The sequence below is a fragment of the Tenebrio molitor genome, chromosome 1 (assembly GCF_963966145.1).
Source record: "Tenebrio molitor chromosome 1, icTenMoli1.1, whole genome shotgun sequence".
Lineage (NCBI taxonomy): Eukaryota > Metazoa > Arthropoda > Insecta > Coleoptera > Tenebrionidae > Tenebrio > Tenebrio molitor.
This window is the reverse complement of record NC_091046.1, coordinates 32,876,497-32,900,458: the sequence shown is the minus strand read 5'-3', so window position 1 is coordinate 32,900,458 and position 23,962 is coordinate 32,876,497. Positions and strand designations below refer to the sequence as shown.

The following is a 23,962-nucleotide window of genomic DNA, read 5'->3' as shown; positions in this document are numbered from 1 at the left end:
GTTCACCATTCGTGAGCCGACATAGGCACACCAAAATTTTTGTGTTAATCTATGATTAACTAATCTGTCACTGGTGACATGACAAGAAAGGCAAAAATAAAAAACGAGGTTAGTTGACCATAAAGCCAGTTTTACATTTATATGTCAAAGGAATAACAAGTCGTTCAAAATTTTTTGTCCGCCATAGTACTTTTTTCATATCTTTATTTGATGATATTGGACATTGACCTGAAAATTTCAATTTATTATATTATTTATTTATAAACAATCTTTTTCTTCAAACGTCCGTAAATTATGACATTATCCTGCTGCATTGATAATGCTAAAATGTCACTTCATTGTCATGCCATCTAACGAGCTGACGAGCGGCAGATAAAGTTATTATCTCCGCTGATGAGCGGCAGTAAAGTATACTAAAGTCTATTTTTATAGCTAAATCATTTGAAATTCCTACCTGGTTTCTTAACATTAAATAATTTGTTATGAAGGTTTAAAGAAAAAATAGTATATGTTATTCGTAGCAGAAATGGTTTTATGTGCTTTGGCTGGTTTGTTTGCCTCACTGCGTTCGGCAGCCAATCTACCAGCCGCAGCACATAAAACTTCATTTTTGCTCCTCATAACATAATATACTATTTTGGGCTCTTTCTTTTTTAAATCGCATATTTTAATAGCGTCTCTAACATACAGTGTGTCCCCGGATAGGTGAAACGACTCTTGTAGAAGATAAAACAATTCTGGATTTAAATTTTCATTTTTTGGGGTTCAGCCCTGCTTGGTTAAAGACTAATTTCTAACATAATTTTAGTTTTGAAAAATCAAGTGTCTTGGAAATAAAAAAAAAAAAATCCTGTAAAGTCCCTTTTATGTAACAAATACGACAAAAAGTTATTAAGAAAAGTTGTTTAGAATCAACATCTAGGCCCCCATACCAAATATCAAAATCATCGGCCAACTATGATTTTTCATCTTTTTAATGTTTATTTCACAAATCAAAATTTTTTATTTTTAAGTTTTCTTATTATAAGTAAAAAAAAAAATTCACACTTAGATTATTACTACAAGCTACTGGCTAAACAACTTTTCTTAATAACCTTTAGTCGTATTTACCACATAAAAGGCACTTTACTCTACAGAAAAATAGGTTTTTTGAAAATTTCACACTTGACTTTCCAAAACTAAAATCCTGTTAAAAATTAGTCTTTAACCAAGCAGGGCTAAACCCAAAAAAATGAAAATTAAAATCTAATTTTTTTTTATCTTTTACAAGAGTTGTTTCACCTATCCGGGGACACACTGTATGTAAAATTCAAAAAAAGTTGTGACTATCACCGAAAAAATAAATGTACCTAGTACACTTCATAGGTATTTGCAAAATGATTTGTTGCAGTAAATAAAGCATTAACCTTTATATTAATTGCCCTTGTGATAATACATACATATAAGTACGGTGCGATCAATTAAAAAATAAATCGAGTCGGCGTGTTACCTATGGCAACCCATGCTATAGCATAGGCTCCAAAGCAAACTCGATTTATTTTTTAAATGATCGCTCGGTATTACTAGAATTAAAAAGATTTAAAAAACACAGAAAGATATTGCATGTAAAACCAAAGTTGATAGTTTAGTCACCTTAACGATAACCAACAAACACCTTAATTTGTATGTCTATTCAAAGTACGTAAAAATCACTATTAAACAATCACCATAAAAAATAATTCACTTGATAGAGTTAATTTTAATAGATAGGGGCCCACAAAATGCCTCTTCATAGAAAGATAGTGCAAATCAAGTAAACCAGATACATGAAATTATGTAAAACAAACCCTGAAGAAATATATAAAAATGACGGCAACCATTCAGAGGAAAACAGAATTAAAATGTATTACTTGTTAGTAATATCAGTTTTTGTCTTTGTTCAAAGAGATGTTGAACCGGTTCGCATAATATGGGATAATTCAGTCGACTTTGATTCTATCGAAGATGAAGACTTCAGCCGTTCCGATCAAGTACGAATGCCCAATTGGTTTTTTATATATCCTGGTAAATATTGAAATTATAGAATATATTTACCACGTACTAATTAACTTTCAAGGCACAAAATGGTGTGGAGCTGGAAACATAGCAGACGACGAAAATGATTTCGGAGAATTTCGTGATACAGATAAATGTTGCAGAAACCATGACCTCTGTCCCGATATTATTGAGGGTCACCAAACCAAATACAACCTTACTAACCCTTCGTTCTTCACCAGGTAATATTATTTAAGATATTTCCTTAACATTGTTGAGGTTTTATCTGTAGATTGAACTGCGATTGCGATGAGGAGTTTCATAAATGCTTGAAATCCGTCAACAGTCGTGTGTCAACGCAAATTGGTCAGATCTATTTTACAGCTTTAGGTACTCAATGTTATCGGAAGGATTACCCTATCGCGTCGTGTAAAAAATATTCATACTTACCGTAAGTATCTCTCCTTGATCATAATTTTTAATGATATTGCCTCTTCAGAAGAAAAAAATGTAAAGAGTATGAACTGGACAAAACAAAGGATAAAGTCTACGAGTGGTTTGACGTTCCCAACTATTAGTGAAAAAGTAATCACAACACATATGAAGATATAAAAATAAATCAAAATGCGCTTGAACCTTTGCACATTTATTTTCTTCCTTAAAATTAGAATATAATTTTCGTAATAAGTCCAGCAGCTATGGTAACACCGCCGACTCTCAACATGAATCTACCCAATTCCTTGCAATCGCTGTACAATTCAAGTGCTATAGGTTTTGAAATTTGTATTTCAACTATTGCACTGGTATTGTTGTTCAGAAATCTTGGATGTTTCTTAACCAGTTCCCCTGTACTTCTATTCAACTGAGATATCAGTTTACTAACGACGGCAGGTTCAACCAAGGATTGGTGATGCAAAATTACCTACAAACATTTTTCAACACGCTGTCTACTACTTAGTCGCAACTTACCGAAAATCCTTTGGTAATTGGAACGGTTAAATTAAAGACGACGATCCGCGCTTGAAACTTGGAGGAGACCTGAACAGGATTTTGTGGATCGCATAATACATTCCCGATTGAGACATTTTGCATTTCAATTCCTGACAAAGTAACAGTTGCTTGATCACCAGCAAAAACAACCGTTTGAGACAAATCTTCAATGAAAAGAGACTTCACGTTTGAAAGTTCTCTGCTAGGGCATACCATTACTCTATCTCCGACATTTAAGCTGCCCGTTTCGACTCTGCCCGAGACGCAAAACCCTGATCCCGTACCCTAAAACGAACGACGTTAGTTACGTGAATATATACTCGTGATCCGGTCTTACCTTAAATATATCATTAACGGACAATCTGAATGGTTTGGAAACGGAACGGTCAGGCGTCCGAAAACTATCTAAACTCAAAATATTTTTTGTTTGCATTTTTACAATTCCTAACCTTACCGATAACTTCCAGAAGACAGGGTCCACTGTACCACGTGAGTAATTCATTTTCAGTCGGTTTAGAAGTTAGATTCTGTCCAGTTAAACCACTACAAGGAACAAAGGTTACATCTCCTTCTCGAAATCCTGCTTGTTTGAGGAAAGTTTTAAGTTTTTGGGAAATTTCATCGAACCTTTCCTTTGACCATGAAACGGTATCTAATTTGTTAATAGCTACAGCTAATTGAGTCACGCCAAGAGATCTGACGAGAAGAGCATGTTCCCGGGTTTGTCCTCCAAAATCAAAACCTGTTTCGAATTCTCCTCTGGTCGCGTCGACCACCAACAAAGCCACGTCGGCCTGTCCCGCTCCCGAAATCATGTTTGGTATAAAATCTTTATGGCCGGGAGCATCTAATAGAGTTACGTGCTTGGTTTTGGTCTCGAACTGTGAACGACCAACATCCATTGTAATCCCTCTATTTCTCTCTTCCCCGGTCTCATCCAAGACCCACGCATACATGAAACTCTGCTTTCCAAGTTTTCTACTTTCTTGTTCATATTTGTGCATAGTTCTTTGATTCACCTGAGTATTATAAAATTATTCATTTGAAATCGTTCCAAAATTTTCCACCGACCTGTCCCAGATCAAACAGTAAATGTCCCATCAGTGTTGACTTTCCAGCATCAACATGTCCGATCACCACCATGTACAAATGTTCCTTCGAATCGCCTCTTTCCTTTTTGTATTGAGTTTCAACGTCAATTCTATTTTCTTTGTTTTTGCCAACTTTAGAATCTTCCGAAACTTGCTCAGATTGAGCGATTATTGGGGTGCCTCGACCAGAAGCGGGAGACTGAGAACGGGGCGTCGTGTTAAGTCTTGCGGTATCCCTCTGACTGAGATCGAAGCCTTTCGTCACATTTGTTGTTGTTTTTCCACCAGACGCCACCACTTTTATACTGGGTACTTCAACATCATCCGACAAAATTAACATGAATTGAACATTTAATAGTTTAAGACGCTCAAAGCGACACAGAATGTATGCAGTGGCTACACAAATACATTTATTTTTATTCAATTTATTGAAGGTATTTCCGTGTACAGTTTGTGTTTGTGTCAAGTCTATGTTCAACAAATAAACTCTTTAAAAACTATGAAATTAGTTAAGCCATTTTTAATATTTCACCCAAGTCAATTGTATTAAACAAATTCCTCAAATTTGTAAAATAAACTAATTAAGTTGTTACTGGGTATTCACGTTAATACGTAAATTACTAAAAAAAAAATATATATCACTACCATTTTTGTAAACAAGGATTTACAAACCAACAAAATTTAATTACAACTTACAAAAATTCATTTAGATTAGACAGTCTTCACTGTCTTTACATTTGTACAAATGATTACAAATGAAAATTTAACGCGAAAATATGTACATATGTATTAACAAACTATACAAAAATATTGATGGGTTCCCCGACACATCATGTAATATTCATTTACTGGAGAAAACGGAAAAGATCTCTACAAATTTACGTGATGGTTCCTGAATGTGCGCATATACAGGGTTGCGATTATGTATGAAACCAGCTCCGTCCTGCTAAAATGGTTTAAGCTAGAACTCTGAAATTTTAAGTAGACTCATTGAAAGCTACTTTTCAAATGTTTTAATAGTTATTTTTGTATTAAGTGCGCAAAATGATTGTTTTTTGTTGAGGCATGAGAATGAGTTTTTGATCGAGACCGTTAGGTCGAGACTTCAAACTCATTCGAATGCGCCAACAAAACAATCATCTTTCGCACGAAATACAAACACTATTTTTTCTACAACCGCATTTTAAAATTTTTGAATTTTTGTAAAATTTTCCTTGGATGCTAAAATATTTGTCAAAAATGACATACTTTGCGACTTGATAACGATGCATAAATGTCACGTTTTTTTGACGGTTGTAAAAATAGTATATTATATACCAAGGTGGAGAAGTTCATGATTATAGCCAGAGCGCCAAGATTAGAGCCCGAGGCGCGCCGAGGGTTGTAAGGCGCGAAGGCTATAAGGGACTTCTCCACCGTGGTTTATATACTATTTTTTTCACTACTAGATACGTTAAAACCCTTTCAGATAATAATTATTAATCAAATTATTTTGTCGGAAGCGATGGGTCCGAGTTGTCATTTCTTGACAGTTGGTATGAAAATCGTCTACGTTAACCAATGAAATAGACGACAATCTTTCGTTGCTAGGTGACGGTTGTTCCATTATTCACCACTGGTTAATAATGAAAAATTATTTACCTGTCCCTGGGCCAACGTAGAAAAACGAAACTTCTCAGTGTTCTATGACAACGGATAACGCTAGACTTTATTACTAGTAGTGAAAAAAAAATTTTTTTTATTCGTAAGTTTTCAAAATACAAAGCCAACTTGATTTTTTTTAAATGGGAACATGGGTTAAATGGAGCATCCTTAAAATAGTTATTTGTATTAAGTACGCAAAATGAGTGTTTTTTGTTGGCGCATGAGAATTACCAAAAATTCATTCGAATCCGCCAACAAAACACGAATTTTGCCACGAAATATAAACACTGTTTTTTCTACAACCGTCAAAAAAAGAATTTAATTTTTGAGGGCAAATTAAATGAAGAAAATCAAAGTGTCAAGTATTGTGACAAGTCATTGTAACTCAGGAAACGGGCAAATGAAAATTACATTTTTTCACACATGAAAAAAAAATCTTTTTTTTAACACGTGAAAAAATGAGAAAATTTGCGACTTGATAACGATGCAAAAATGTCACGTTTTTTTTTTACGGAAAAAGCTTTTTTTTAATTAAATGATATAAGAGATTTGGTGATTTCTTCGATAGAATCTTGGAAATAGTAGTTTCTTTAATGAGTTTGTGTGTAAATTGGGTCGTTTCACTCGCGTTTTAAACTGACCCACTCATGCCAAAAAAGGCCCCATTTACATACGAACGAGTTGAATACAACGTTTTTTTGTTCGACGAGCCCCTTAAAGGCTCTAAATCGCTTAAAATCTTTAAAATTAGCTTGACGTTTCGTTTTGACCACTTGTCACATTTATCAAAATCCGTTCACACAGGAGAAAATTCTCAAATTCTGACAGTGTCGAACAAAAATTTTTTTTTTCATGATACCATACTGTTAACCTTCTATAACAGTACTCTCCTCAATTGATATGTATTATAATGTCATATCAGCCACGGTATTCCATATATGATATTACGCAATTAAGCCACAGATCACTCGTAAATTGTATTAGTGATGACAGACAAGCAAAATTTACGAATCCTCAAATATTAAATGTTCATGGATCATGAAAAGTACTGAACGCCACACGGCCGATACGCAAATAACAAACTCGGCAATATTCAGCCGCGTCTGTTATTTGCTTCATATCGGCCTTATGACGTTAATAACTACTTATAAATAAATTTGAGACATACCAATTATTGTTCAAATATTAATTGAAACATTTTATGAAATGTTTGTTGCTTCGTTTAGTTTTGTCATTTTAGTTTCATTGAAGGCATTTATTGAAAGGTGTGTGTATACCTAATGGAATGATAAAGTTTCAAATATCAGCCTTATGTTAATACATATTTATCAATCAAATGTTTCAATGAGAAATTAAATAATCGAACTGCGACATTCTCTACTGTCATGGGTTAGGTTTTCTCTTATTTTTGACGGATTTTAAATGTTGCGTCATTTACATGTTTTCATTTTACCTATTTTAATTTTTTTCTAAGATTCTATCGAACAAATCATTAAACTTATTGTATTATTTAATTCTAAAAAAAATAAGCTTTTTAATGATGTTCCTATTTAAAAAAAAATCAAGTTGGCTTTATACAGGGTTGTTATCGCAGGGTCGCAGTAGGCGTTGGTGACGTAATGAATGTGCCCCAAGTCTCATAACATGAGTGAGACTAGTATCGCCGATAGGTGGCGCTACCGGCGGTAATGGAAATTACTGTATTGTGTGGATATTGATATAATATAATGGAAATTTGTCTGCTAGTTTGTCTAACGTTGTGAGGCTGCTGCACATCCAAAATTTGTGTATTTTGAAAACTTATGGATATATATATTTTTTTAATTTGACAAGTAGCTTTTAATGAGTCCTAAGTGCATTTAAACCATTTTAGCAGGACGGAGCCGGTTCCATACATAATCACTACCCTGTACCTATGTATTTTAATTTTTGCATATCTTTATCAATAGTCAATTATGTTGACGAATTACACTAATAAGAGTTAATTAAGTATACAAAAAATGAACGTACTATAGTTTATATAGGTACAGAATTAGTCGAAAATATGGAATGGGCGCTTTATTTCCGTAAATATGAACTTTATAACAAAATGTCTTAACAATAGTTAGATGTACAACTAGTTATGAAAGTTATACTTTGGAGTCATTTAAAAATAAAATTTACAATGATAAACCACAAAATTTGCAAGACATGGAAGCTAGAATCAGGCATGAAATTGAAGAAATACCACCTCATTGGCTGCAAAATTCGTTGCGTAATTTTGTGACAGATGAGGTTATTGTCAAGCTGCAGGGGGTCTTGAGTGTGAACATTTAATTTGAGTTAAATATTACTTGAGTGTATAAAGTATTATGAGCATTTTCTTTAAAATTTTGTTATTAAAACAGGAAAAAAATATCAAGTCATTTGAAGAAAAAAAGGAGGAATAAAAATCAGCAAAAAAATCAGTTGCCATTCAAAAAAAAAAAATTACTTTTCCATGGAAATACGTTGACATACAAAAACAACGAGTAGGCTAAGAAATGGAGATAATTAGTAAAAAAAACTTTGTTACAGACATTTTGTTATAAAGTTCATATTCACGGAAATAAACCGCCCATTCCATACTTTTGACTAACCTGTATACAGGGCGTCACATAAGGCTTATTTCTGAATTTATTTTGTACGCAACCAAAAATACTAATGACGCTGACCACTTGATACCGTTTATAATGAGATTTAATCAACTCAATTTTAAAGGTCAAAATGACGTTATGCTGTTCTCATTAATGAAATCAAAAATTAAATTCATCAACTGTCATTTAGACATTTTTAGCCAAATTACTTACCTACGTTGATTACTAAATTAAATCTCATTATAAACGGTATCAAGTGGTCAGCGTCATTAGTATTTTTGGTTGCGTACAAAATAAATTCAGAAATAAGTCTTATGTGACTTGCCCAGTAGGTATTATAAAAATACTCGTAGTGTTTTAAAAATTATTGAAAGCGATGAATTCAGTAAAAATTACTTTATTAATGTAAGAAGAGAAACTGTGATATAAACAAAAAAAATCTATTTGTTGCGAACATATTTTTCTAAATTCTGTACATGTGGCAAAATATTTGTTATTTTACTTTACTTAACAAGATAAATAAGATAACAAGATAAGCATGAGCTTTTCATTATGTAAACTTGTTCACCCAACTTTTGGGCTTCCCGCTCCTTTGGTCAAAGCATATCTACACATACATTTGACAAATGTTACACCACAACCAAATTTATACAGGGCGATTCAGATAAGATAATGAGCCTGACGATCTGGCGATGCAACCCAAAAAACAAATTTCATTTACGCCTTTGATCCAATTTAAATTAGGATTTGCAAGTTGAATCCAAGTTATCATCTTATGTCACTCTGACATCAGTGCAGACAACGATCATTAGTGCCATTCAGTTCTCGCGGAATGATAGAGAAATTAGAGAAGTCTTCGGTGTAAACCCAATACAAAATGTATGAAAGAATGAAACATTAAAGGTAGGCAAACAGTTTTTTTTTATAAATCATAAATTGCAACGATAAACAGGGAGACAAAACAATGATTTTTAGCGAAGAAGGTGTTCAAAATGCTGATCTCCTGCTTATTCGCAAGCCGCTACTCTATTGATGAACGACCTCCGAACACGTTGTAATAGTTCCGGCGAAACATTATGGATTGCGTCGGTTATGCGTTCCTGTAGCTCCTGTGAATGGGTGTTGCGTATACTTGCTCCTTAACAGCACCCCATAAAAAAAATTCTAAAGGAGTCATGTCCGAACTACGGGGTGGCCAAGCATTAAGGGCCCCTCTACCAATCCACTGGTGATTATAAATATGGCCTAAGTACTGCCTAACATGTTTATGGTAATGTGTTGGTGCCCCATCATGTTGAAACCACAAACCACGATAGGCAGCCAATGGTAAGTTCTCCAAAATTGGCCCTAATATGTTTTGCCAAAAATTTAAGTAGATTTCACCCGTCAAATTATCCCCGAAGATGCCACACCAAACGTTCACCGAAACAATTCGTTGGAAATGTGTTTCACGTATCCACAGTGGATTTTCCTGAGCATAGTAGTGGCGGTTGTGTTTGTTAACACTACCATTGTTAAAAAATTTGGCTTCATCACTGAATAAAATTTTAAAAGTTATTGTCAACTTGCATTTGGGTTCTGATAAAGTGACAAAAATCTTCTTCCTTCTCAAGTCGTTTAAAAATAAAAGAATAAAAAGATAACTTGGATTGCAAATGCAAATCGTAATTAAAATTAGATCAAGACGTAAATGAAATTTGTTTTTTGGGTTGCATCGCCAGAACGTCGGGCTCATTATCTTATATGAATCACCCTGTATGTATTAATATTTAAAACATGTTTACTTTTAAAAAAAGTGAATGTAGTACTATTTTGTACATTTTTGTTAAAATTATTTACTGTACGTAGTAAATACATAATGATTACAAATGTTTATGAGCAAGTCTTTAAATGTTTAATTATACTATCATCTGGTGATGGAGTGGTAAAATTGAACTTTGCTTTAACAGCGTGCCTTTTGATTTTTATGCGACATCTCCTACGGTAGTTGCGGCATAAAACTTTTCCAAAATTTGAAACAGGTTTCACATTATGGAGATAAATATTTAAAATGTCTTTGACGTCAAATGAAGATTTTAAAATAGTTTTGGTCTCCAAGTCAGTATCACAATCAATAAAAGGAATCTCAAATTTTTCTTCTTTCAAATCATGTTTGCTCCTATTTGGTAAACTCTGCACGCTGGGCGATGATTTCAACGCCACAGATAAATCTATTTGATAATTGCTGGATGATAAATTTACTGATGGTGTTTCCTTAGTAATTTTTAGACTGTCAATATTATTCACTATTTTATCAACCTGAACAGTTGAATCTATAGACAGGTTGTTTTTGAATGATTTAGTTAAATGGCTTGAGACTAAATCAGACAGATTATCAAATTTGGAACATTTATCAGTTGCAATTTCATTTTTTTCTCGAACAAAATTGCAAATTTTTGGTATTTTAAAATTCTTAGTTACAGGAGAATTTTCTCCAGATGTTAATTTGCTCAGTGATGGTATGTTAAAACGTTTAATAGGTTGTTTATTTGCAACAGGTGACTTAAAAGTTTCTTTCAACCCGTTCAGTTCAGGTATACTGAATTTTGAAGCACTGTTTGCAACATCTTACCTTCCAAAAAAAAACCAAAAATAAAAAATTAAATAATATTATTAACTTAAAAATTAATTTAATATTCACCTTTTTCTTTCCGTTCATTTTGTGAATTTTTTGGGTCATCAAGTATTGCATTTGTAGCTTGTTCTGGATCAAAATTATGGGAAATTATAATATTAACTAATTCATTTCTGGGAATAGTTAAAGGAGATAAAGTCGACTTAATTTGTTCTATACAAGATTCTAATTTTGCCTTCTCTACATCTGTTAAATCTGGTGCCTACAAATTTAATTATGAAACTTATATGTAAAAAGAAATTGATTTAAATACCAATTCAGATTCATCTTCTTCTTGAATATCTTGTTCAGTACGGATAAATTCTCCTATTTTAGGTTGATCTCTGGAATTTTCCCGATTAAAAATGAATTGCCTATTACTCGGTGAAATATAATAATCATCATCAATAGAATGTCCATAAACATCATCGTAGCCGTCATAGTCTACGAAAAATAATGTAAATATATATAAATGCAATTTGTTTTGGTATACCTTCAGAATAGTCCATATTTCTAACATCTCGATGGCGTGACATTTTTCATAAAATGTGTGAATTTAAAAATATTTAACAATTATATGGCATACTAATTATTATTAACCACCTTGGCAGATTATTTTTGTAAAACTAGCATTATAGATGCGCAACCATCAACATGACATTTTTCACAAAACGAACACACAACTGCGATTTTGACAAATTGACGTTCAGAAATCAGAATCAGAAGATGCGCAAACGCGAATACAAATCACCCGTAGTTTTGGAACTACTTTATGTGTATTTTTTTCATATAAATGTTCATCAAGTGAGCTGTGCATTTGTAAAAGCACCTTTAATTTAGTTACTTACATTACAAAAGTCATATTTATGAAGGTCATGTCCAATAAATCTTTACTTGGTAAAAATACAAAGACAAAAACAAATAAGAATTACTTTAATTTAATCAGTAAAAAGACGTAACATTGCTTTTGAAATCAGCAATGTTAAAATGGACAAAAACTGAAAAATTAGTCAAATCGGGTTCGCGCAGAGCAAGCAACTTTGAAAATCAAAGTTACTAGCTTTAGCTTTAATACCAACAGAAAATCAGATTTTCATGGCTTGCTTAGATGCACATTTATATGAAATTGAGTATAGAATGGATTTTGGTACATAAAGTGTGGTCGCTGAACAGATGGAGTAATAAAAAAAAGGGATATGGCGTTAGTTGCGCAGAACGATATACGCTGAAGCCTGTTTCACAATGAAGCAGGTTCTTTGCCATTTGTCATTCTCATAAAGCTTGTTTGACACGATGCTAAATTTTGTAGAAAATTTGTTAGAAAATGAGAGAGACCCTCGACAGGACCAATGAACGATCAGGATCATAGTCTGTCTTTGTCAGATCCTGACCGTTCATTGGTCCTCTCTCATTTTCTAACAAATTTTCTACAAAATTTAGCATCGTGTCATACAGCCTTAAGAACATGACATAATTGATAGACTGAGAAAAATGTTGCATTCATTGGGCCGTATGATTTCCCATTCGTTAAGCCTTTCATTAGCTAAATAATTGAATAGACAAAGGGAGAGTATATGCCAAGCACTATGTTAGACAGAAACAAAACACTTTAACGACGTTCTTTAACTTTAATGAAAGGGAAATCATACGGCCCATTGACGTGCACATCTTCTCCAAACATGAACACGTGGTCAAACTGCCGAAGCGAGGTTAAAATTAATGAGATGCCGCCAAGTAATTTTTGTGGATGTATATCAGGCTTTCAAAAATATGCGCACGTTTTGAATAAGCCAATTGGAAGCTGCTGTTTAAAATACGCGGGCACTCCGGGGCGGTTTTATTACTCCATCTGTTCAGCGTCCACACTTTAGGCACTTTACGTGTAAAAGTAAACATACTCGGATATTGGCTCCCTAATTATTTTAAAACAAACCCTTAAACACAAAAGTTGTCAAGTTTTAAAAATGGTTCCCAATTCTTATTTGTTTAGTTTTTTAACATCTTTCGGAAGTACAGTTAATTTCAAACTTATAAAGTATACTCCATTCTTTATCTTGGTGAGTGGTCTTTGGGAAATTTTCAGCCGTCAAGTTGAATTTAGGGGTTTTTGAAAGTTCCAATGGAAAAGTGCGTTGGTAGTTGTTGAAAAATATTCAAATATTACAATAATGTACTTACAGAGACGCCGCAAAGTCTTTCTATTTATTATTTTCCTGGTTAAATTGCTGATAATTCATATGGACCGAGACCACCGACACATAACCTCAAACGTGTCATCTTCATATCGCATCGTTTTCAAAAATTTTAATAATTTGCCTGGGAATTTCAAAATGTTCTAGACCGGCCACACACTTTCCGGTCAAATTTGATCCGGTTTTTGGTTTAAGAATCCGGTTAATTTCTCACACCCAAACTTCTTTGCCACATTGCCCGGCACGGGACGGGAATAATGTTCGGTCGACGCTCGACGGTCGGATTGACCGACGACGGACGCCGATAATTTTCATATCGGGAACGGTTAAATTTAAGAATCGATGTGCACGGCTTATATATTTACATTTCGCGACATAAGATTGTGAGATTTGGAGATGAATGCTGGACGAAGATTCTGAATTCGAATGACAGCGATGACAGTTAATATTTGATTTACACGGCACACAAATTTGGTGGAAAAAGTAAAACTTACAAAGCTACCCATGGCTTGCTTGATCGCATCGACCACTCACCAAGATAAAGAATGGAGTATATGTACACCTCAAAAATCAAGAAATCGATTTATTATAGTTTTTTCCCTATGTAAAGATGCCTTTTTGAAATTTAACCGTCAAATTCTTTATGTAGGTTAGGTAAGTTGACAACATAAAATGTTGCTGATATTTTAGAACACCATAATAATGTCTGTTCTATCCACTGCGCGGTGCTCCGGATCGACCATCCTTCTTCTAATTTGGAAAGAATGAGTACTTTCACGTTTTCGGTTAGATTAGGCATTTTGTTTGTCAAAATTGACATTGACCATTGACAAGAAATGTAAGTGCATTTCTACAATGTAGAAAATTAGGTAGGTATACTTTATAATTTTGAAATTAACTGTACACAATAATGGAAAAAAGAAAGGATTTGTTAAACTAGCAATAACTGAGAAGTGTAACCGAAGTGACAACCAAAGATGACAATGTATGATATTTGACATGTCAAACTTGGAATTGGCCGCTCCGGATAGAATACAGGAAATGTTGCTTGCATGTCTCCAAAAGACAATCCAGAGTAATACCATTTTACGAAGTTAACTTTTTCTTCATTGTTACAAGAGTTCATTCTTCGAGGAATCAGCAAACTCGTTACGTTTGTCAAAAAAAATGAACTTTATTGTTGTCGGGAGTCATGGCTATTACTATTTTATCGGTAGATTTTTAATATTTAATTTTTCTTGTCCAACAGAACCAGAAGGTGTTAGAAAATAATTAGAAAAGGATTTAGGTACATTTTTTTTTACTCTGCAATTTTTGTGTTTAAGGTTTTGTTGGAAAATAATTAGGGGAGCCAATATCAGAGAATTTTCACTATTGCACGTGAAGTGCCTATGTAAGTAATGTTGACTCAAGTTGCAAAAAACCAATTTGGATTTGCAACAGCAATTTTATGGCATTAGTCGTTTGAAATTACTTTAAAACTGTACTTATATGGAAAATATTCAATCCAAACTATGATTTTCTGGCCTTTTTGTGCCTTTATTTGGTTTAAAAGTATTGAAAAAATGCTGTTGCAAATGACAAGTGGTTTTTTGCAACTTGAGTCGACTTTACTAAAATCCATTCTACAACCTGTATATACAGGTTATTCACGAGAGGGGTATTTCTGAATTTCTTTTTGCCGCAACCCATTATACACATTGCAACAATATCTTGATTTCAAATTTTGGAAATAATTATAACTGAATCCACGATGGCTCTTAATCCTGTCTCTTTGACGTTAAAGCAAAAAATCTTTGTCAATTCGAAAAAATTGTTCTTACAATAACGACGAAAAGACTGATATGATCCTCATTTTGGAGAGCGTGGAAGGAATTCTGTCGCCGCTGCGGATGTTTCCAAGCCGATGGTAGACACTTCGAACACCTTTTACATTAACTTAATTTGTTAATTTATTTGTTGAATTTTGATTAAATACAGGTTATCTGCCAATCTGACATATCTATTCAACTTACTTTGATTTCTAATTTAAAAGAAATAACACATTTGATTTAGTAGTCTGCCATTGTATTGTTGGTTGCGGCAAAATAAAAATTCAGAAACCCCTCTCGTGAATAACCCTGTACTTTAAAGTTTAAAGCCAGTCACTCACGTTCCAACTTTACAGTAAAGCGCCACATGCCGCAACACGCTTTTGTACCACAATGGCTATACCGTGCGATCAACCGATCAACAATTATTATTTAGATGAAAGAAGGTGTTGAGTTTTCGACGTGTCCACAAATCCTGGATTGCATGGAAATATTTTTGGTTGCATATACACCGTTTCAACAGTAAAAATTATTAAACTAAATTTTTGAAGCAAAATTTGTGATTTTCTCAAAAAAAAATTGTTATGCGAGATAACAATTTTTTTCATTCATCGTTTAGCTAGTACTTACGAAGGTCTATGAGAAAGAGAAGAAAAAAGTGGGGGTTGTCATTTAAAAAAATTGGTGATGACGTCATTACGCAAAAACCAATGACGTTATTTATTAGCCATCCACAAAACTTCCGACATTTTTGCCATTTCGAAATGATATAATTTGGGAAAATATTAGGTGGTTAGTACTATGTCACAGATTACTCATATAAACAGATAGTGCACTCGGACCTCGAATTGTTTCCAGTTTCAGTGCGCAAGTCTCTGTTTTGGTTCGCACGAATTTAAAAACCTGTTTCGTTGGTTTTGTAAATAAATGCGATAAAGAAGAATTTTCCCTTAAATTATTCTCTAAAACTGTATGTCCACATGAGAATTTATTATGCATTAAAATATTACAACCGCAACATAAATTGCCCAACACTTAAAAACAGAAAGTTATTGAATGTATCGCATTTGTGACTTTGTGAAGCATTTATTTGAGGTAGTGTAAAAGATAAAACGGCCTAACCCAGAAAATATAGAAATATACTCGTATACTTAATAGAATAGTTATAATTGACTATAACATAATATCTTTAGAACCAAAGCCTAATAATAACTTACAATTAATTGGTATGTGTAAATAAAACTGTGGCTTAAATTCACTACAACAAAATTTAAACTTATTTCATGCCACAATTAAGTCTGTATGGGTTAGCCCGTTTCAATTTTGACTGTTTTATTTAGAATAATTGATTTGTTTGAATTGTATTCCTTTTTTATTATTATTTTTTCTTTCTGAAAAATATATTACGTTAATATTTTATTCTGGTTTTATTTTTATGGACATAACATCAATAGAATTGATTAGAACTCATATATTGGTTTTATTTGCTTTATTTACAATTTTAGAATTCCGCGTCGATCGCTTCACATTTTAAATTCGCGCGAACCAAACGAAAGCTACCGCGGCAAGAATCTTGGACCGCTACAATCAATGCATTGCTGGTCAAGTGCACTATCTGCTTATATGAGTAATCTGTGACTATGTCATTGAGTACCGTCTTGATTATGATTGGTATTTTTTGGGTGGTAAATTTCAAAACTCGAAATTATTTTGTCTTTTTCTACACAGACGTTTACCTCAGGTTATCTATGACGACTGCTCTAATTTTGTTCATTCATATCGGATTTTTGAAATATCTGAGCTTTAAACAGTTTAAATTGATGTTAGAATAACAATATGTGGGGTTACGGTTCCCCACTTTCGATTCTTGTCATTTTCATTTTGACATACTTATGAAATAAACTAAAAAAATTACATATAAAATTGCAAATGTCATGGGAGCTTTCTGAATAAGTTATACAGTGTTTTTCTTTTGCTTTTCTCCTTTTGTCAATTGTGTTTCACAATGTCTTAATTGATTTTCCCACTTATTTTGCTAGTAAGCGATGATTTTTAGAACAAATTCCTTTTTTGTCAAATATATTTCTCGATTTGTCAATTAACTTTCACGTTGCGATAATTACAGTTAATATAATTACAATTGATATGGATCATCGTCAGAGACGAAGGAATAATAAAATGAGTGATGAAATACGTGGGTTGATAATAAATTCCATGAATAACGGTACAACAGCAAATAATGTAGGGCACCAATTTAATGTACTACCAAACACAGTGAGGAAAATTTATTCCACATACAGAAGGACTCAAAATACTACCAAAAAAAGTGCTGGGCATCGACAACAAAAACTATCTGATGCTCAAAAGGAACAGATTTGTGACTGGGTGGATGAAGATTGCTCCTTAACTCTTCAGCAACTGAAAACAAAGTGTTTAACCCAGTGGCCAAATATTAATCAAATTTCATTATCTACAGTCAACAGAGCCGTTCAGAATTTTCATTATTCAGTTAAAAGAATTTCATTCGTTCCTGAGAGAAGAAACACACCTGATACCATTCAAGCTCGCTTTGATTATGCAGTTCAGTATAATAGAATTATGCTTGAAAGGGATAAAATTTTCTTCATTGATGAGTATGGAATTCAAGTAAATTCTCGAGTTTCATATGGAAGATCAGTAAGAAATACACGAGCATCGAAAGTTAAAGCTCAACTAAGAGGACGCAACTATTCCATTGCTGCAGCGATGAATGACAATTCTTTATATTTGTTTCAAGTTCAAGATAGACCATATAATATCGATCATTTTTCGGAATTTATAACGTCCTTGATTAATCATCTAAATAGTGACGCTGTGCAAGGAGCTCATTTCGTTATGGATAACGTGCGGTTTCATAGGAGTGAAGAAGTAGTAACTCTCATTGAAGCTCATGGCCACTTTGCAGTATTTCTACCTCCTTACAGTCCCTTTTTAAACCCCATAGAGGAACTATTTAATCAGTGGAAACAGTTAATAAAAAGAGCCCAGTCAACAAACGAAAATGAATTATACGAAGCAGTTCATACAGCTTCTGAAAATATAAGTCCGGAAAATTGTCGCATGTACGTTCAACACATGGAAACATATCTGCATGATTGTCTTCGACGAAATGAGATAATGAATTGAAAATTTAATGTTACGTAATACATATAAATTTTCAATTCATTATGTACCTATGTATGTATCTCATTTCGTCGATGGCAATCATGCAGATATGTTTCACGTGTTGAACGTACATACATGCGACAATTTGTATGTTTGTATTATGCATTATTGTATTATATTAGATATGTTATGTATTATTGTTATTTGTATTTATAATATTAAAGATAAAATAGAGTTTTTGTTTACTTAAAAAAAAATTATCCAAATCAATTAAATTAATAAGAAAAGCATTTTGTATAAAGTGAAAGTGATTTGAGAAAAGGGGAATTTCATTTGATATATCATTTTGACATTTAAAAAATTGGAAAGTCATTTGACAAATCGTGAAACACATTTGACAAAAGGAGAAAAGCAAAAGAAAAACACTGTAAACAAATTGCACGTCACATGATGGCATTTTTCGAAATAAAATCGACATATCCGAACGATTTTCTTAAAATATCACATAACGCTATTATGTATTTTGTTTCTAATTTTATCATCACACTGTGTATAAATGATGTAGGTTTATAGTTGACCTTTTTTTCTATATAAGTCAAGTCACAATTTTACTTTCATTATGTTATATTGTACTCAAAATCTATATGCAAATTTATATACAGTATCATACAGCTGCAGAAATTCCGTTAAATTATAAACAAATGATTGGCCTTCATTTTATGGCTTTTACAACAATATTCTCATCATGTTTATCTCTTGTAGCTTGATAAACGTCACGTTCCTTATCGGGATATTTAGTGGGTAATATTGGAGAGTGTATATTAACTTTGGCATTGTACCTGCAAAGGAAAGTAGATTATATGCCCTGTTGTGTGAAATGAAATGAAGTGCTAAAAATGAACACTAAAATACGACTACAAAAGTATTTAAAAACTTGATGGATGATGCATACATAACACTTCACGTAATCTGTATAGTTCACGGAATAACTCGAATTCATTGATAAGTCATTGTTGCATATGTTTTAGAAGTAGTCATTAACATCAAACATGAAAATAAAAGAAATTAACCATCTAGTTTACAAAATTACAAAAGAAACTCTATAATGAAGACCTATTAAGTATATCAAGTTTATAAATTACAAAAATCCAAAACAAATTGCTAATCACCTTATTCCAGCAATATCCACTTCATAATCACCACTCAAAATATAATCATTTGTAACTCTTAACAATTCTCCACGTTGGTCGGGGTTTTCTACAAACCCTAAGCAAACCTACAAACATAAAAAAAATCAGTACAACCATCAATTTATTCACCTGCTATGATTTCACTTGTTTTTTAAATGTAAACCCGTATCCAGTTGTAGTACACATGCCGACATATTTGCCATTGCGGTAAATAGGTTCCCCTCCCCACGGCCAAAGATCAGTTTCATGGCAGTGATCATTCAGTATTAATTGTATATACATTCTTTTAACACCTTCTTCTCGCTGTGTTAATAACGCATCTCTGCCGATAAAGTCAACTTTTTTCTACAAAGTAAGAACTTGAGCTGTGTAAAATGAAATTCCCATAATCAATTACATCAAATTTAACTCTCCACACTCGACCACATTCTAAAGGTGTTGTTCTTGTATCTAAATCTTGTCCCCAAAATGCATAAAATTTTTCAACTCTCAATGCTCTCGTTGCGTAATATCCGGCATGTTTAATGCCGTATTTTTCACCCGCCTGAATCAGACTAGAGTAAACGTGTAACGCAAACTCATTGGGTATGTACAAAACGTAACCCAATTCGCCCGTATGGGTGAGATTCATTGTTCTAATACCATTGGCTAATCCAACGTCGAGCATTTTGAAAGTAAAGAACGGAAAGTTTTTAGGACTTAAATCTGTGTCTGTTAATTCAGAAAGAAGAGTCCTCGTGAAAGGGCCCATAATTGCCAACGCCGTGAACATACTAGTAACATCAGATAAGGTAACAGTGGGAGGAAGATGTTTTTGCAACCAAACTTTACACCTAGTCTGCTGAATGGTGGGCGCTATCATCATGTAACTGAAAAAGTGAAGATTTAACTAACGCCATGATATGAACAAAATAAAATTACTGGTTTTCAGAAAGACGCGCTAAAGAACAATCATTTTCGTAGCCTCCATATTTGTTTTGCATCCCAGTATGAATAATGCTGCCAATCGGTACGTCTACATCATTTGAACAAAGGTATTGCAGCGATTCAACAACTTCATTTCCTTTTGACTGAACAGTTGCCAGTTAAAAAAGTTAATTGAGATTTATTTACATACCCATAGATCGATTTTTGTAAATGACGAGTAGTCACTTATGCCAACACTTTCTCTACACGCGGCGTATTCAGCAGCAACGTGATCAAACCAGGGAGGTTTGCCAAACGTGTTTGTATATGCCATTCTATTTGGAGTAAACCAATCCTGCGAATCGCTTTCTGCAAAAAGTCTTGTTACAAAGAACAATCCTAAATAACTGAAAGTCTGTACCCATCTGATTTTGTTCAATATCAAACCAAGTCGGTCTTTCATATCCCATAACTTGCCCAAATACCGCTCCAGCTTCTCGTAGTTTTGGATAAACCGGTGACATTCGTAAATTGCGACCAGTTTGAAATTCATGAAATGGATAACAAAGACCATAATGCATTCCCGGAACTTCTTTGACGCGATCGCGTAGAAATTTTCTGTTATTATGTAAACCCAAGAAACGAGATACCTCTAGTTCGTACATGTCAAACGAGGTTTCACCATTGACTATGATTTCTGCTGTTAGCTTACCAACACCTCCTGCTGCAGATATTCCTACTGTTTTCATACCAGCAGCTATTAAATAATTTCTAATCTAAAGTACACTATAAATGAACAATGTGAAATGTATTAATTTATTAATTACTTCTGGTGCTTCTCCAACAATCCATTTACAATCTGGACTGAAAGCTTCAGGACCGTTACAGAGACGATCCAATATGGCAGAACCTAAATGAGGAACTCTGTGCAAAAGCTGTTCAAGCAGTATATGAAAATGATCCCAGTCTTCTGGTAAATACCTCTCTTTACTACTTGCTGCAATTTTAACATACTTTAACTTGGCAAACCATTAAACTAATTTTTTGCAGATTAAGAGTGAAACATAATTTTTTACTAATCTTTAAATTTTTCCAAGATTATTGTAATAGTTTGCAAAACTATTCTTACCTGGTATCCTACCATCTTCAAAAGCTGGTTTGGCAACTGGTTCAAAGCCACCTGCCAACAATCTTCCTTTATTTTCTCTGAAGTAAATATATCCATCTTGATCTCGTACAACTAATTGAATATTATTTTTTTCAATTAAAATGAAGGTACCTGTGAAATTATGTAATACACTACCTGGAGTCATTGAATCTAAACCTGGGATTGGTTTAGTGTGTAAGTAATAATGCTCAACAGCATGAAGAGGAACTTTTACATATGGCTCTGATAACTGTCCAACACCCCGAGCCCAAAATCCAGCACAGTTAACAAAATATTCACAATCAATAGGACCTAAATCAGTTTCCACCCCAGACACTTTTCCATCCTTCTGATGAATTTTTATGATTGTGCAATTCTCAACAACTTTAACTCCTTAAGTAATAAAAGATAAATCAGAGAAATAAACAAATAACACTGCATCTAGAGTTTACCCTTTTTTTTTGCCTCCCCAACTACTGATAAGCATGTTTCATATGGATCCCCTACTCCATCTCCAGGTATCCAAAGACCTCCAACTAAATCATCAACATTTAGAAGTGGACATTTTTCTTGACATTCTTGTGGTGTTAGTAATTCACAATCAATTTTCCATGAGCTGCAATCTAATTATAAACAAACATATTAAAACCTGATAATGTAGATTTACACGGATTGAGCTTTCATGCGTCGAAAAACAGTCATTCTATCTCTAGTTCTAGCTAAGTTAAGGCTTCCACATTGCTTCCAACCTGTTGACAAACCTTTAGACTCGAGGTGTTTGTACAAATCAACACTAGATTTGGTCAATTTTACTTGTGCTAAGCTAGGTTTAAAGACACCAATGAGTCCTGATGAATGCCAAGTTGTACCTCCACCAACTCTAAAAAAATATAACAAAACAATTGAGAAGTATTTATTAATCTAATATTACCTGTTCTGTTCTATCAATACAGTTTCTGATCCCCAACCTAATTTAGCCAAATTATATACTACAGATGCACCCATCACACCTCCACCACATACCACAACTTTAGCACCTCGTGGAGGTACCACTGTTTCTAGAGGACCATCTTCAACTTCATAAATATTATCAGTCTTTAATTTGTGGCTACATGAAATAGATCTTTGGTAGGATGGTTTAATACATTGAGTTCTGGCAATTGTTCGTAACATGATGAATTGATGAGTCGAAATTATCTGATGTCTTCAATTACAAATTACTAAATTAGATGACTTCTGTGCGAAACCTTACCGGTGTTACAGGAAATTGCTTTAAAATTAAAAGATAATTATTTGACCTGAATCAACATATTTGACATTTCGATAATTTAAGGTTATATTTGGGCACACTATTTAGATTTGAATATTTTTACACCAATGAAATATAGTATTTCTTTGGCCTCGTTTCACTCGCGTTTTAAAATGGTCCACTCGTGCCAAAAAAGGCCCAATTTACGCACAAACTCGTTAAATAAACTACTATTACAGTAGAAGTCCGTTAGGATAGCCTTTACTGCCGAGCCAGAAATTTTGTGAGACGAGCTCGCAGAGCGAGTCGAATAATACTGGCGAGGCGAGGCTGTAAAGGCCCTAACGGACGTGTATTGTACAATAGTTTTTGTAATAATAATATCTCTACGATTCGTTCACAATTATCTTTTTGAAATACATTTTTTTCAACGCCATCGAAAAAACCGAATGATTAATAAGTGTGCGGAGGACGTCGTCATGTCGACCGTTGTTTGTGAAAAAAAATTGTTTCAATGTTGTTTGTCAGATTTGTTCAACGCTTAACTTTCCGTTGAAAATAATTGAATGAAATCAATAAAAAAAAAACCGCAATCAAGATATTCCCGATGTCCTGAAGTGAGGTCACCGTTATTGCCTGCACAATCACGCTTGTGTTAGTGAAGCATCATCTTCCATCTTGTCTCCATTTGCTGCTGTTTGTCAGATTTGTTCAACACTTAACTTTCCGTTGAAAATAAACGACTGAAATCAATAAAAAATCGCGATCAAGATATTCCCGATGTCCGGATGGCCGCAGAGCAAGTGAGGTCATCGTTATTCCCTGGAAAATCGCGCTTGTGTCGGTGTTAAAATTCTGAAGCATCATCTTCGATCTCGTCTACATCTGCTAGTGACTTACGGATTTCGATTAATTCAAGGTGTGTCCCATAAATTAAACATTAATTATTGTACCAATTGTAAAAAAGTTGAAAAATAAAGTTTAGATCTACGTTGCTATAGTTATTTAGTCATTCATAACGGCCGCTCCCGCTCATAACGGACACCCTTAACGGACTCCGGCCGTTATGAGGTTGTTTACATGGTGACAAACAGTCCGGATATCCACCTTTAACAACTAGATATTACAAAAATAAAATTAACTGAATATTTTGATCCACATTTTTGTACGGAAGACGGTACTGAGTTAAAAGTGTTTTTCTACTCGTATTGGCTAATACTGTATTAACTATCCCTCCGCCACCCGGCGGCACGGCAATTTTGCCGGAGTACATACACTATTACGGATAATACAGGGTTATTCTAAATGATTGTAGTC

The 23,962-nt window shown here is 33.7% G+C and overlaps 4 protein-coding genes across 5 annotated transcripts; 2 read left to right on the top strand and 2 right to left on the bottom strand.

The window, feature by feature from the left end:
* Positions 1-1,777: 1,777 nt before the first annotated feature.
* LOC138141465 (phospholipase A2-like) lies at positions 1,778-2,968 on the top strand. The gene is made up of 4 exons (XM_069062178.1): positions 1,778-2,043; positions 2,096-2,255; positions 2,306-2,464; positions 2,513-2,968. The coding sequence occupies exons 1-4, from the start codon at positions 1,806-1,808 to the stop codon at positions 2,589-2,591; spliced, it is 636 nt and encodes a 211-aa protein (XP_068918279.1). The 5' UTR covers positions 1,778-1,805; the 3' UTR covers positions 2,592-2,968.
* Positions 2,644-11,784, bottom strand: HBS1 (translation elongation factor EF-1alpha (GTPase) HBS1). Its single transcript, XM_069062175.1, has 8 exons — positions 11,500-11,784; positions 11,281-11,450; positions 11,034-11,229; positions 4,075-4,406; positions 3,458-4,022; positions 3,341-3,408; positions 2,983-3,288; positions 2,644-2,935 (listed from the first exon to the last, which is right to left on the bottom strand). The coding sequence occupies exons 1-8, from the start codon at positions 11,540-11,542 to the stop codon at positions 2,678-2,680; spliced, it is 1,938 nt and encodes a 645-aa protein (XP_068918276.1). The 5' UTR covers positions 11,543-11,784; the 3' UTR covers positions 2,644-2,677.
* Positions 11,785-17,154: 5,370 nt separating this feature from the next.
* On the top strand, positions 17,155-18,174 carry LOC138126026 (uncharacterized). The gene has a single exon (XM_069041727.1). It carries the CDS (start codon positions 17,155-17,157, stop codon positions 18,172-18,174), a length of 1,020 nt encoding a protein of 339 aa, XP_068897828.1.
* A 585-nt stretch (positions 18,175-18,759) lies between these two features.
* On the bottom strand, positions 18,760-22,942 carry LOC138141461 (pyruvate dehydrogenase phosphatase regulatory subunit, mitochondrial). Of its 2 annotated transcripts, XM_069062173.1 has the most exons (14): positions 22,649-22,942; positions 22,328-22,600; positions 22,064-22,276; positions 21,849-22,012; positions 21,553-21,789; positions 21,379-21,489; positions 21,077-21,246; positions 20,671-21,025; positions 20,461-20,618; positions 20,265-20,413; positions 19,741-20,212; positions 19,488-19,688; positions 19,323-19,429; positions 18,760-18,992 (listed from the first exon to the last, which is right to left on the bottom strand). In XM_069062173.1, the coding sequence occupies exons 2-14, from the start codon at positions 22,567-22,569 to the stop codon at positions 18,866-18,868; spliced, it is 2,706 nt and encodes a 901-aa protein (XP_068918274.1). In that variant the 5' UTR covers positions 22,570-22,600; positions 22,649-22,942; the 3' UTR covers positions 18,760-18,865. The 2 variants fall into 2 exon arrangements, with proteins under 2 accessions (XP_068918274.1, XP_068918273.1); XM_069062172.1 differs by having other exon boundaries at positions 22,328-22,942.
* Positions 22,943-23,962: the final 1,020 nt, after the last annotated feature.